The sequence below is a fragment of the Xiphophorus maculatus genome, chromosome 7, assembly GCF_002775205.1.
Source record: "Xiphophorus maculatus strain JP 163 A chromosome 7, X_maculatus-5.0-male, whole genome shotgun sequence".
NCBI lineage: Eukaryota > Metazoa > Chordata > Actinopteri > Cyprinodontiformes > Poeciliidae > Xiphophorus > Xiphophorus maculatus.
Window position 1 is genome coordinate 19,018,288 of NC_036449.1, and position 14,836 is coordinate 19,033,123.

At 37.9% G+C, this 14,836-nt stretch overlaps 1 protein-coding gene across 3 annotated transcripts in view; it reads left to right on the top strand.

Moving 5' to 3' along the window:
- The window catches only part of igf2bp2 (insulin like growth factor 2 mRNA binding protein 2), a 73,947-nt gene that overhangs the window by 50,581 nt on the left and 8,530 nt on the right, over positions 1 to 14,836 (top strand). For all 3 annotated transcript variants that reach the window (XM_023337622.1, XM_005800718.3, XM_023337623.1), the window contains 6 exons: positions 2,480 to 2,770; positions 2,916 to 3,050; positions 7,737 to 7,859; positions 10,416 to 10,551; positions 12,459 to 12,608; positions 13,029 to 13,097. In XM_023337622.1, the coding sequence (XP_023193390.1) occupies positions 2,480 to 2,770; positions 2,916 to 3,050; positions 7,737 to 7,859; positions 10,416 to 10,551; positions 12,459 to 12,608; positions 13,029 to 13,097 (904 nt within the window). The remainder of the gene's footprint in view (positions 1 to 2,479; positions 2,771 to 2,915; positions 3,051 to 7,736; positions 7,860 to 10,415; positions 10,552 to 12,458; positions 12,609 to 13,028; positions 13,098 to 14,836) is intronic.

Genomic DNA, 14,836 nt, shown 5'->3' on the forward strand with positions numbered 1-14,836 from the left:
CTCAAGTGCCAAGTAATAGTCTGTCTAGATTCCTGAAAAACTAACATTTTGGCGAAACGATTATGTCTAACATTTCAGGTAAAGTTGGGGACACACTATACAACTTTCACAATCACTACTGACTTTTAAAAAAGAATCGGTGCTCAAGTTCACACTAACAGACTGGTTTTTGTTTTAACTGAGGACGTGGTGAAGGATCACAGGTTACAGGATTTTTTTATACCAACTAAAAAAGAAAACAACTGACTTGCAAGGGTGAAAGTTTGAAGGAACAAACATTCCAATAATGCTAGTCCAGAACAGAAGATTATTTCTGAATTTGGACTAAATATAAAGAAATACAATTAAAAATGCTTATGATTTGGATGGTGTGGACTCTATTCTTTTTTTTTTTTTTTTTTACTGAAAATGAGAGTTTAAAATACATATATTTAAGGTTGTGGGTTTGTGGGTTTTGGAATGACTTTGAATGTGCATATTTTACATCAGTGCTACGTGGAAAATATGTTATTCAGAAACATTCATTAATTATATGCTCAGTGCTGTTTTCCATTCATTTTCATTATGTATAGTAACAAATAAAGTAAAAAAAAAAAGAAAAAGTCAGCTCATAGCTGCCATGCAGCTTCTCTTTCTCGTTGGCTGTGGGGAACATGCATTTGCAGATGGGTCAGAAGTCAGCTCACCCAACACGACTCCATCCAGATCCGCCTCTAGAAATTAAACATGCTTGTTGACTGCGAGTAAGGTCAAACTGGGTCAATTCCCTCACACACCTGCAGACTCCAGTTTTCACCTCATATCACACTAGCAGTTTTTTGTGCCAATTGGACAAAAAGCTTTATTCATTTACTATTTAATCTTCATTACACAGGTAACTCGAGCTACGCAGATAACTAAGGAGCTAAATGTTCCTACAAAGTCTGTAAAATTGGTCAGATCTGCCATCCATTCATCATGGCTATGTTATTTTGTCTTCTTTTATACAGAGTGATGTAATTACTCTGTATAAAAGACCTTACAATAGTTTGCAGAGTCGCTTTAAAAATGTACCCACATTATATTTAAAACTATGAGGGTTTTCATGTCCATCATAGACGTAACAAGCTGCTGTCATGTTTTACCAGTAGGTTATAACTCGGACTCACAATCAAATCTGAAGTAATGGAAATCCTAATGTTGAATCTTTGCGTCCATTACATACTGAGAACAAGATTTTTAAGCTGTTTCTTTGACCAATATCAACCAAAATTCATTGAATCTAAAGAACTCACTGTGATTAGATGTAATTGTTGTTTGTTTTGTTTTAAATTAATGCATCATCATCCAGAATCTGCACAGAGACACAGAATGTTTTTTTTTCTTCCATCTAATTGGAAGAATTTGTGCTTTAAAAATACCCTTAGCGATGGAGTCGGGGCTTTTAAAACACACAATTTTCTCTCAGTCATCCATAGCGCGGTAGCTCATATTTTTCAGAAACCTAACGCTCTGAAATCAGGCGCCAGACTGAACACATTTTTGTTGGTAGAGCAATATATTCCAGAGGACAGCTTTGGAAGCTTTTTTTTTGTGATCTATCGCTGTAAGTGTTGTGAGAAATTAGAGACTGGACGTGTGTGACTTTTATGTTTTTCTCCACCTTTACTGCATAGTTTCTGGTAAATGTCACTCTGGTTTCAAAGCTTGGACAGATTTGGGGTCAAATTAATTAAAATTGGCTAAGGACTTTTTCATCTTGTCTTGAAATCTTGAGAACATTTATGTTCTATAGAAATTCATAATCTTTAGGTAATCCACAAATTTGAAAGAAAAAATATCTTGGGAAGCTGTTTAGTTCAGATTATATGAAGCAGCTCAAAAACAATCTCATAATAATATACAGGTTTAAGATTTCAGGAGAATATTTATTGTACAGAATATTATTATCAGAGTGACATATTTAATGTGCTTGTTTTTCTTGTAATTTTGATGAGTACGATTTCTCTTCAAAAATACGTTTTAAAAATAGAAATATTACATAATGTCTATGGTTTACACACTCATAAGAAAGATTTCTTACTTCACAGTTATCTACCAGACAGACACTGACACACTCCTTAAGGAGTGTAAGCCACACAAAGTTACTGTAAAGAAGCTGAGTATTAAGAGACTTTCCAGGACACTGATGGAAAGTTTAGTGAAAGATAAAAGGGTACAAGTGATAGAGAGATATCCAAGGCTTATAATTTGGATAGAATCAGTGTTTGGGGTGGGCGTGGCAGGGATAGTAAAAGCTATGGAGTTAATTACAGCTTCCCCTTGCCACTGTGTCCTTGGGCAAGGCACTAAAGTCCAAGTTGCCTTCAAATTTGACTTGTGTATTAATGTGCATGTGCTTGAGTAAATGAGAATGTAAAAGGGCTTTCAGTGATAGACAGGACCACTCAAAGTTCAATATTTCCTCTCTGTTTCTGCCTCCCTCTCTTCCTACCCTCAGAGCAATTGAGAAGCTGACAGGACACCAGTTTGACGACTACGCCCTAAACGTGTCGTACATCATGGACATGGATGGCGCCTCGCCCGTCCAGGCTCCCCGAACGCGGCGCGGAGGCCGGTCCTCCCGGGACCAGGGCACCCCCCAGCCCGGACCATCTGGAGGCTTTGGTTCGCCCCGTCTCAGACAGCCGGACTTCCCGCTGCGGATGCTTGTGCCGACTCAGTTTGTGGGAGCAATCATTGGGAAAGAAGGCCTGACCATCAAGAATGTCACCAAACAGACACAGTCCAAGTACGCGTTTTAACTCAGTTAAAAAGTTTCAACTGTCAAGTTGGATTTATTGTCCATTATCCCAAAAATAGAGAGCATAATCAATTTATCCAAGTCAAATTAACATAGATCTGTGAGCCATCTGATTTCTACATCCGTCCTTCAGGGTGGACATCCACCGGAAGGAAAATGCAGGCGCAGCAGAAAAACCCATCACCATCCATTCAACACCCGAGGGATGCTCGTCTGCCTGCCGGATGATCCTGGACATCATGGAGAAGGAGGCCAACGAGACCAAGACGTAAGCCCACATGCAGCTTCCACAAACAAACACGCGTACCACTGGCCGTAAATATACAATCCCATGTGGAGATTAACCATCATGTCTTCAGGGCTATAATCTCATCCTTTAACCCTGCATGCACACTTTTAAATCTCACTGTGCACTCCTTTCTGCCTGGACCACTAACACAGTAAACACGGATACTTATCCAGGCAGGCACGTGATTGCAGCTTAGTGTCTAAGAGTCCAAGCCGGGAGATCTAATTGGGTTTGACACTTTTAACGAGACTCCGCACCTTTTTTATGGCTCTTTGAGCTTCTTCTTGGCGTGAACAGCAACCTTTATTCTGTTGTTTATTTGCTTTTATTTGTGAGCATGCATGTGAATGCAGAACAGTCACAAAGCCTTTTTTTTAAACACAGGAGATTGTGTTTTCATTTATTTAATTTTTTTTTATGTATCAAGAGTTTTCTTGTGCTGGTTTTTGACCAAGCCTTGTTCTATTTCACATGCTTCTCATTGAAATAGAAAATATTACTAGTTGTTTGATGTGTAGAGCTTGTCCTGGTGGACAAAGACATAAGGAAAAGGCTCACTTAGATCAGGATATTGAAGTAATACTGTGATATTTGCTAGAACCACCAGAGAGGTGGAATCTCCAGAAAATACACATATTTATCTTAATCATTCTGTGGACTGATTTTGATCACCGGTCTAAATGTTGTAATATTCCTTAATGTTCAAAAGTCCAAGTGTTCCCAAACTGACTTTATTTCTTTCATGATTTCAGCACCTGAAAAGCATCAAACTATAGTTTAGAGAATTTATTCTACTCTATTGGGTAGCATAAAAAAACATATTCTGATTAATGTTATTAATCAGAATATTATTAATTCTGATTAATAAAATCTAAATTATGAGTTGAACATAATCAATAAACCAGATTTACAAAGATTAATTCTGTTTATGTTGCTAGCCAAAGTTGCCACAAAGTGCTTGTGGTGACTATGGAAACATTTCCATAGTCCATTTGGTTGTTTCTATGGAAACAGCCAAATGGAAAGAATTTGACGTTGTTTAATGAAGGGTAAAAATGGCCCACTCTGCGGCTCTAAGCATAATTGGACATCTTTTTTTTTCCATGTCCTCAAATTTTTGAAGCCAATCAAATTTACATTGCAAATTCATTTACAGTGCTTATTTATCCAATCAATAAAACAAATGGACAAAATTTAATTTTCTTCATTTTGTGATTTAACACACCTTTCATCTGGTCTCCATAGCAACGACTAAATGGTAATTAAATTGTTTCAGGGTGGAAAAATAATCTGCCCTGCAGTTCTGACCATACGCGTCCTTTAAAAATGACATAGTTAATAATATTAATATTACATAATATTACATAGTTCGAGAGATGTAAAGAAGAATTTTATTAGAAAAGTCATAAAGAGAGATGAGAGATACAGAAAGTTTCAATACACAATGACAACTATGTAGAGAAAACACATTCAAAATTGTTATCAGCCCATCCAATGGTCAAATCTTATGTCTCTTATATTTATTTTTCATTTTAATATAAGTTAAAACAGTTATTATCTATTACATTTATTTATTTTAACTTTAAAACGTTATGCTCATTTCTGTATTATATAATTTTATATTTTTATCTTTAATAATTTTAATCGTTTTAATTTCTTTTAAATTAAGCTTGCTAAACCAATAAAAATTCCTTCATTGTATAGTTTTGTAGAATGTCCTTAATAAGCCAATTCAGCCACGTTTATTTTCTCAGTCTTCTAATTCAAATAGTTGTATAATCTGCAACCTGGTTCCCATGACAACAGGCAAGCATCAACATGACAAGTGGAAAGGATCAAGTCACAAAAAATTTCAATATGAATTAATATACTAACATTGGAGAGTAACACAGTGTTACCAAATGTGTAGGGAAGTAATATGACTGTAAAAATGTACGATGTTACAAAGTGGTGACCTTTGGCCAAAAGAGTTGTATCTTATTTAATTTATCTATACTTTTTTTTATTAATTTATGCATTTATTAAAGATGTTATTATTTGATAAATTTTCTTCTTTGTTTATTTTGACCTACGTTGTATTTCATTGTTGTTAACATTTATCTAACTGCAGCTGTCCTCTAATTTAAAGACGTAACAGTGATGTCACAATTTCTTAAAATATGCAGTTTTTATTTGACATACAGGAAAAAAAGGATTTTACAATCTGCATACATTTCTGAATGTTGTAATAGAAAAAAAATAACCAGTGTTCATTAAGTCTGGGTATTGTTGCTGTAAGGTATTTTTATTATTATTATTATTATTATTATTACTATACTCAAAGTGAAAGCAAAGGAGTTTCAGTGTTTGAGTTGGTGTAACCTATCTCGATCAGTCAAGCTCTAATCCTGCCTTCAAAAGTGCCTTCAATGACGCCCACACCTCTGAGATAAGTCAACAAAGGGACAGCGAGTGCCTCGCCTGGGTGCCACACCTGCAGGAATAAAACCGGTCGCCCCTGCCTTCCTGCGCCCTGTGATTTCACTCAGCCTTAACACACTGAAACTCAAACCACAAAACCCACACATCTGCCATTCCCTCTCACTTCACCCCTAACTAATGTCAGCCTGCAGCATAGATTTGTATTTGCAGATCGCAGCCCCCCCCCCATCTCTGAAGACACGCCACGTCTGAGAGCAAGCCCTGATGAAACCCCCAGCATCTGGCCACCCTCCACCACACCCCGCCACAACCCTGATTCACATTCACACCCTGTAATTGGCACACAAAGCAGAAATGCATATAATGCAGAAGTTGCACTCCTCCTTTTCCTGTAAATGATCATAATGCCATCTGCTCCCATCAGAGGCAGATGTGGTGAAATCATACTTTGTTTGAACCTTTAAAAGTGATGACATTTTGCAGTTAATATTTTGTCAGCACTGGCAGCGCACAGGAAGCTTTTTATTGTCTAATTGCAGATACATTATCTTCATGTTTGCAGAAGAAAATTTATGTTTGGCTTTATATATAAAATTGTCCAAGCAAAATTGTGCATTTTTCTCATCCTGCATCTTTACTCCACAATAGCTGAATGTTATTTCAAAAATAATAATTATCTGTACTAAACACAACAGAAAATGTGACTCACCTTCCATTGCTTTCAAATTACATGGAAAAAAAATCCTCTAGAAAAACATGAATCATCTGATTCAAAGTATTATTTTTCTATCTATTTTCTGTCCTAACATTTTTTTTTCTGGTCTTCAATTTGGTTTGGGTTACCTCAAATTACCTTCAATGTTAGGTTTGTTTCTTTAGACTCATGCTGGAAAGTTATTATGAAGAAGTACATAAACTAACTGAGTTCTGCTTTTGTGATAAAAAGTAGGGAATGTTTTATAGGAAAGAATGCAAGAACTGTAGTTCTTCATATCAAATCAAATTGCTTTGTTGTTTTTAATCCCCTAAAACAACAATCCTTTTCAGGCGAAAAGGCTTGTTGTGGTCTGAGGGATTTTCTCAGTTGCACTTTCTTGTTTGTTTTGAACTTTTGAGCACAAAGGAATTCTTATTGAAATCAAATAGAATCAAAAACTAATTCCAGGAACACTTTCAGCTTCCTTCCCGCAACACACCCAATGTAATGTGAAAACATTTAATGGACAATATTTACTAAATAGACTGTTTGTTTCTTTGATAAGGTAAGACTCTTTGCTACCCCTTCCTATAGACCAGGGTGTCCATAGTAATTTATTGTACCTCAGAATGATTTCATGCAGCCCTGACTGGCTGATCAACTATAGTAAATTGGACAACAGACGTTACCCCAAATTACTTGTAATGTTGGATAAATACAGCAAGAATTTCTTTTTTTGATAGAATATTTTGCAGAGGAAAATAGACTAAAAAAAATAGGAAAAGAAATGTGAAAGGGTTGTACGCATGAAATTGGTTTCACAAACATCCAAGGCTTTTTTCAGATAGACATTGAGTTACAGCTCTATAAGCTAGAAAAATCTAAATATTTAATTCAAATATTTGCATTTATTTTTAAATGTTGAGCAGTTAAAATGAAACAAAAGAAAATGCACTCGTAATTTAAAAAAACAATTCTTTAAAAAGTAAAATGTAAACTTGAGATATTCAGCTTTTTAATTTCAAAAGCTGTGTTTAAACACACTGGATTTTTTTTGTCTTTATTCCTGATTTCCTTTAATATTATTTAGAAAACAAGATCCCTACGCAAGAGTAGACATAAATAAATTCTAGTACAGTTTGCGTTGTGCTCTGGAGAAACTCGTAATTGCATCTAAAGCATGCTCATGTAGCCTCAAAACCTATCATTTAAACACTTAAAAAATTCAGGCAAAGGAAGCTCAAAAATATTTTTTGACCTTCCAACAGAGGTTGCTGTCCTGTAAATACTGCATTAGCTAAATCACTAGACAGTTACAGGAATCTATATGGGTTACATCTGATCTGCTTCTTATGAATGTCTCTGGAAACATAAAGAGATCAATCGTTTAGCTGATTTATCAGAAAAAGTCCTGTGCTTACAGCAGCATTTGCTACGAGGCAGCTGCCCACATTCCACAACATTCCTCACACCCTCGCTGAGGTGTCAGCGACACTCAGTGGAGCCAGTCATCGCAACTAACCTTTTATGTGTTTGTGTGTCGGTAGGACAGAGGAGATCCCTCTGAAAATCCTTGCCCACAACAGCCTGGTGGGCCGACTGATTGGGAAGGAGGGCCGCAACCTGAAGAAGATCGAAGAGGAGACAGGGACCAAGATAACCATCTCCTCGTAAGTCAGCCGCTGGGCACTCAATCATTTACATGTCGCCACAGGCTGATGAATAATTAAAACGACGGCTCTCGGATTGATTGAAAAAGTTTATGACTCGAGAAGAAAAAATCTTGTTATGAATGTAAGGCAGAAATTTAAAGAAGACCGACTTTAAATGCAGAATCTCTTTCAGCTGTGGATGGCAGGATGGGTCAGGTATATTTAATACTATGATGTTCAATAATGTGGAGGATGCAAATGAAGGAATACATCGTAGAAATCTTCGTGGAAACTACATCAATGAAATTTCAAACTTTTCCAGACTGCATTGTAGCGTTGTGGTCACTTTCTCTGACCCACTCTCTACTTTTCCCAAACAAACAAATGAAAAAAAAAAAATTATGGAAAGTTAGAAATAATGTTTAAATTCTTCTCCACCCTAATTTGACTTCTGTCCGGTTCTGTCCGACTCATCCTGTGTGCCACAGTCTGCTGGGGAGATAAGCGTCTCTTCATCCAGACTCACACAGGAGCAATAAAGGAACTGAATGAACATCCTAAAGTCGTATATCACTGCCGCATCTGCAAACACAGTTGAAACGCTTTGCCCGAATTGACGCCATTGAGGTGGAAAGTGCTAAATCATTTCCATGTTCTCAGTATTAAAGCCACCCAAGATCTTTAGATCTCAGCTATCTGTGGCACTGACCCATTTACATTTCGGCTCCTGGGGACAGGCAAACACATCCAGGTGCGCAAAGATCAGCTTACTCACTCTTTGTGTCAATGGCATCGCACTGAATATTTTCTTCAGTGCGAAAGTCAACTTGGTGGTAAAATACAGAACATTTTGAGCATCCAGTCCAGCCTGACATGAGGCTCCCTCTGTAGGAGCAGGCATCGCATCCTGCTGAGCTTAACCACAACACATTGCGGAGAGATAGACCTGATGCTGCTTTAACCAACTGAGAAACAGGATTTTCTGTTTCATGGAGCCACACCCTCCTTCCTGAATGTTTCTTTTTGTCTTTTTCTATGTTATTCCACCTAACTGAGTAGTTAAAAGTGAAAATGTGTTGAGTTGATTACGGCTCCCTTTCCCCAGGATATGAGTGAGGAGGTGATTACACTCCATTTGACTGAGTGTGCTCAACCTGCTCTGAGAAACAGATGGAGATCCTTTTGGGCAAACTGGTGATTCTGTGAAGCATCCTCTGTTTTTCTAAAGGAAAATGGACTGAAAAGTATAAACTGCTGTATAAAACTGAGGCGAATCGTTTTATGGAGCCGTAACTTTGATGAGTACTTTGATTTTCCAAGAAACGGTCTAAAAAGTGATGTTCTATTAAGTGTGCAGTCACTGGAAAGGTAAGAGTGAAAAAGGGAGGATTGATTTTGTTGGATGTGCGATGGTTTTCTTCACTCAAAGTTTTTTTATGAGCATTTTTGTCTTTATTAGCTGTAAAAAGCAGAAACCGTTCACTACTTTCCAAGCGCTCCAGGTTTTGGTCGGATGGATGATCTCTTTTTCTCTTTCTTGTGCGCGTTGCGGTGCTGCTGTTCGCTGCTGTTCCCAGGCTGACCTTGCCTCACTCGTTGTTTTAAGACTCATTTCACACAATGTTTCACAGAAAGCTTGTTTTACTCATCCTGCAGAGGCTTCGGCCTGAGAAGAGAGCTGGAAAATGTCTTCCCAACTTGTCTCCCGAGAGGCTTTGAAAACAAACAGGAAAAAAAAACAACCTCCATTATGTCAGCAGGGCTATCTTAGTTATGGCTAGTGGACTGCAAATTGCGTATGTGTGATCTTAAACTTGTAAACAGAAATTGTGCCAGCATCCCGATCCAAACAGGTTTGGGAAGAATCCTGGCAAAGTATTTGCTTTGATAGCATTCAACCATGAACTTCAATGTATTTTGTTGGTAATTTTGGTTTTAACTCAACCCAAAACAGCGACTAATTGTGAACTGAAAGTAAACATTTAAGAAAATAAAAATCTGAAAAGTATACAGTGGAACATTTTTTGCCCATTATTCTTTCCAGTGTAACTTAAATTCATTTGTAATGAGATTAAATGACACACAGGCTGACTGTACTTCCTAATTCGTAAACTTCTGCAGGCAATTGAGCGCACTGGTGTATCAGAGTAAATGTGCTTGTATACAAATGCACATCGCACTTTTCAGATCTGTATCTGTGAAAAATGTTGAAGCCTTTTATCCTTTTTACCCCATTTAACAATCATGCACAACTTTATGTTGGTCTGTCTCAGAAAATTCCAATAAAATACACTGAGGTTTGTGGTTTTCTTGCTATAAAAAGCGAAAGGCACAAATAATTTTCCAAATCTCTGCTTTTCTGGCGGGGTGTTAATATTATGCAAGCAGATGTAAAAACACCAACACCTAAATACATATCACAGCTAAAGTGTTGTTTGGATGCAATTAAATTGAATTTTTAAAATAAACATGTGTAAATATCTTGAGTTTTAGTAAAAAATGATGCAGAAAGATACTGAATTTGAGTAATCCTACATTTTCTCTTGTGATTTGTGTGTGGGCTCTGTGTTTCAGGTTACAAGACTTAACCATTTACAACCCTGAGAGGACCATCACGGTGAAGGGAAGCTTGGAGGCTTGTTGTAAAGCCGAGGTGGAGATCATGAAGAAGCTGAGGGAAGCCTACGAGAACGATATCGCTGCTATAAATGTAAGCCCTCTGCGCTGTTTCTGTGCCGTTCTTGTGGTGATTATGACCGTCAGGTGACTCACACAGACTGACAGGTGAGCGGCGGAGAGGACTGGGGGTTTGACCGCAGGACCATATTAGCTTCCCCCGTAGTGTGTTACCGCCAGCATTAGTAAGGCCCGCTCTGTAAACAGATAACAGTAAACGATCGCTGAATAGCTCATTAAGTGAGCTGAGTGTTTGAGTGCAGCCTGTCTCCGTGCCTCTGACTCACACTCCCTTCCCCGCTGTGTGTGTCTGCGTCCCTGCTGTAACACACCGCGTTTCCCAGCATCCATCTGATATCTGCAGGCCGCTCTTTCGCCCGGCTCCTCTTTCACACCAGCCCCGTGACATCATAAGCCGCTGGGGTCAAGCCTCGGACGAAGAGGAACAGCGGGAATGTCACGCACTGCGTGCTCTCTGCTGCACCGCTTATGAGCATGAAGGGAGTGGATGAACACGACGCTCATCAAGAGCAACAGCTGAAACTCCTGGAGATGCACATGAGATCTGTTTTAAGCTACTTTTATCAAGTGTGTCAGTTCAGCTGGTTCTCCACTGTTGTTATTGCTTTAGTATTAAATTATCACCAGGCAGTATCATTCAGAGACTACATCCCTCTGGGTTGGTTTTGTTTCTGTCACGTTGAGCTGTGAGCGGAGTGGGCCATCTAGAGGGAATCTTTCGATATTACAAAGAACATTCAGGAATGAAGGGCGACAGAGGAAACTGGAGGTTTTGTCATGACCCCGGAAACAAGAGCAGCTGACATGGCTTTGAGGGCAGAGCCATTTTCAGGATTTTTGGGGGAATCGGTTTGGAAAAGCTCAGGTGTTTATGACTGGTTCAAACAATTATAGGCACAAATAAAACCCTCTAGTAAAGTTCAATTGTTTCAGAAATTATTAGAAGCTTAAAAAGCTGTAGCCATGTTATGTTTTCCAAAATTTTTTAAAGATATTGTAATGTCAGTGTGTATAAACATTTGAATTTAAAGAAAGTAATTAAAGCAATCTCACTTTCTCTTTATTCATTTACTAATCTGTGATATTTGGCAAATCAAAATAATTTTGGTAAGTCTGACTTAACACAGTGAAGGTTTAGTCTGATTTAATGTCAGTGAGGAAAATATTTTGTGCATTTTTTACAATTTATGTAATCAAATCCTTATGACACGCTTCTGTGCAACAACTTTAAAAACAACAGCAACTGTTTAAGAATCAGTCTTTGGTGGATAGTGGGTTCAAATCCCCCCTGGGGATTTTATATGTTCCCCCCATGTGTGCTTGTTTCCCTTTGGGGACTCTGGCTTCCTCACACCAGCCTTAAACATGCTTGTTAGGTTAATTGGCCTATGTATGAATGTGTGCATGTGTGGTTGTTTGTTCCTGTGATTCACTGGTAACCTGTGCAGAGTGTACCCTGTCTCTTGCACATTGACTGCTGGAGATAAGCACCAGCCAAGATCGATTAGATTTTTACAGCTGCTTATGTTTTGGAAATTTTAATCTCTGTCTTTTTTATTTCTTGCATCATTAACAGTTTTATCTCCAGAACACTCAGTAGTGGTATAAGATACACAGGAATTTAACGTTGTTTCTGTGGCTATACCCATTATTCCACCATTACATGTTCTTACATATAAAAATCTAATTTTCACCCCAGCTTGGAAGATATCAGTAGATCAGCTATATTGGCCATTGAAAGGGAGATTTTTGGAGTTGCTAGCTACTGTATGTTGGTGATGTCCTCCCAAGGCAAGATCAATTAGGCATTTCAGAGATGTAAAGTCCTTGTTAACAACTAAGACTTTCACTAAGCTTTGTCTTAAACAAGGGAAAAATAAGAGTTCAATTCATTAAATCCAAATCATTATTCCTTTGCAGCAACAAGCTAACTTGATCCCAGGCTTAAACCTGAATGCTCTGGGCATCTTCTCCTCTGGTCTGCCGGTGCTGCCCCCTGCTGCTGCTGCTGCTGCTGGACCACGTGGTGCAGTGCCCCCTGTTGCACCAACAGGATACAACCCATTCTTAGTGAGTCCTCTTCTTTTCTCTTTCCTCTGAACTGCTATTTATGCCTTAAGTTCCTTTTTGGATTAGTTTTGTCTGTGTTTGCAGGACATGGTAAACCATGTTCTCCTTGAAGTGCTTTTAGAGACAACAGTACAGTGTTGACTCAGGTCTTCCTGCGTGATGTAGTTTGAAACAAGCAGAATTCCCCCATCTTATTTTGATATGAGTCAGTATGTGTGCGAAACAAAGTCTCCGCTCATTTCCCAGTGTAAGTGGTGTGAGACAGTGCACGAGAATGCATGAGCATGCATCACGGTCAAAATGATGAGTATGTGATTTACTGTGAGTGTGCGCCCTGAAGTCTTCCCCCCAATAATTAACCCCGTTTGTGTTTGTGTGGGTGTTAACATGCCATCTGATGGGGCTGTTTGTCACTTCCAGAGTCACTCTTCACATCTCAGTGGCCTGTACGGGGTTCCTTCAGCAAGTGCCATGCCCCACCAGCACTCAGTACGTTCCCTCTGCTCTGTACACCATTCACTGCCACCTCAGTCATCTCAGACTATCTCTGAAGTTTACTCACTGCTGTGTGTCAGATTACAAGACACCTGTGACAGAAATACAGAGGGTAAAGGAGTTTCTACTCTTCAGTCCACTTCTGAATGGCTCATAAATAAATAAATAATACACAATTTGAATAGCCCAGGCTTAAATTTGACCCAGATGCTGTAATATGTGCTTAAAAAGGCTGTTTTGTTTCTAATACCTCATTCACATAAGGGGGGAATTAAATGACCTTTCCAAAGGTTAAATATTTCCTTAGACCTTAGCAGCTGGTTAAAAAAGAAGAATGTAGTTTGTTAGAACCTGTTTTTAGATAAATCAGGAAACAACCATAACACTCTTTAAGTATTTTGTTTCCATAACTGTTACATAAACATTCAATTTAGTCCCATTAAGCTCCAATGGAAAAAACATTATAAGGGATCAAGTAGATAATTCCCAAGCAGCTATTAGCTGAAACTCCAGCGTATCAACGCAAATTAACTGAAGGATCATTCCTACGACTCTGGTAATAGGTTTCCTAAATATTTTCCCTTCTTTTATGAATATGTAACTTTCATATACTGCAGTTAGAAATATCTTATGCTGCCCTCCTCTTCTCTCATTTTTGATCATTAGATACAGAATCCATGAAGAGTAAAATTGCCAAATAACAATACATAAAAATAATACATTATTACATACAGAAATAATTATATTTACCTCAATTAAATGTATTGCTTTCTTCTTTTAAAACTAGATATAATTATTTTATGATTTAACAAACTACATCATGTTTCTGTGCTAAAGCACATCATGAAATAATTTAATTGATGAGTCAACTTCTCTCATCAAACTCAGTGGGATGAATTTGGTCTGCTTTTATCCTTATTTTCACTGGAAGATAACTTCAATAAATTGTTGTAATTTATGTACTACAAGCTCTGGGAGAGCAACTCTATCCTCTATATCTTTAGTTTGATGTGAATTATCTGTAACAAGTTCATAAAATATCATAATTATTTCAGACAGGATCAACTTTAGCCCGGCTAACATTGAGAGAGTGCTACCTTCGGCTAACACTCTTTCATGAACTTATAAAAGATATTTCAGACCAAACTAGGATTATAAAGGGTGGCGTTTCTCACCCAGAGTCTGGGGTAAATAAATAACAACAAATGAATTATATTGATGTTATTTCTGTGCTTTCCAGTAAAAATATTGACCTCAGAGTCTTAGCAAACGTGGAAGACATTGTCTTGACTTGCTGTTTGAACCAGCCAATCAGATGTCAGGGTCCGTCTTGAAGCTGCCCTAAACCCGCCCACTGAACTTGACAGGTGAATTTGTCAGTTTCATGATGTGTAGTTATTTAATAAATAATTATTTCAATTATTATACAAAATTGTATAAAATAAAAATTTATTTATTGTAATTTGGCACGCTTCACTCTCCGTAGGAATCAAAAAAAAAAATTAGTAGTGAAATGCAGCCAAAGAAAATAATCTTCTGACAGTCTTAAGGAACTTTTAGTCAACATCATTATTTGCTTCCATTGAAGAGAATTCTGCATATTTACAGTAAGTGATGTAAATAATAGGGCATTGCAGCTTCTCAGTAAGCATTTTGTGTAAGGGAGAGATGGTGGATCTGCTGTTTTCCATCGCATAGTCACTAAAACATCACAAATATTTCTGGTGGGGGAC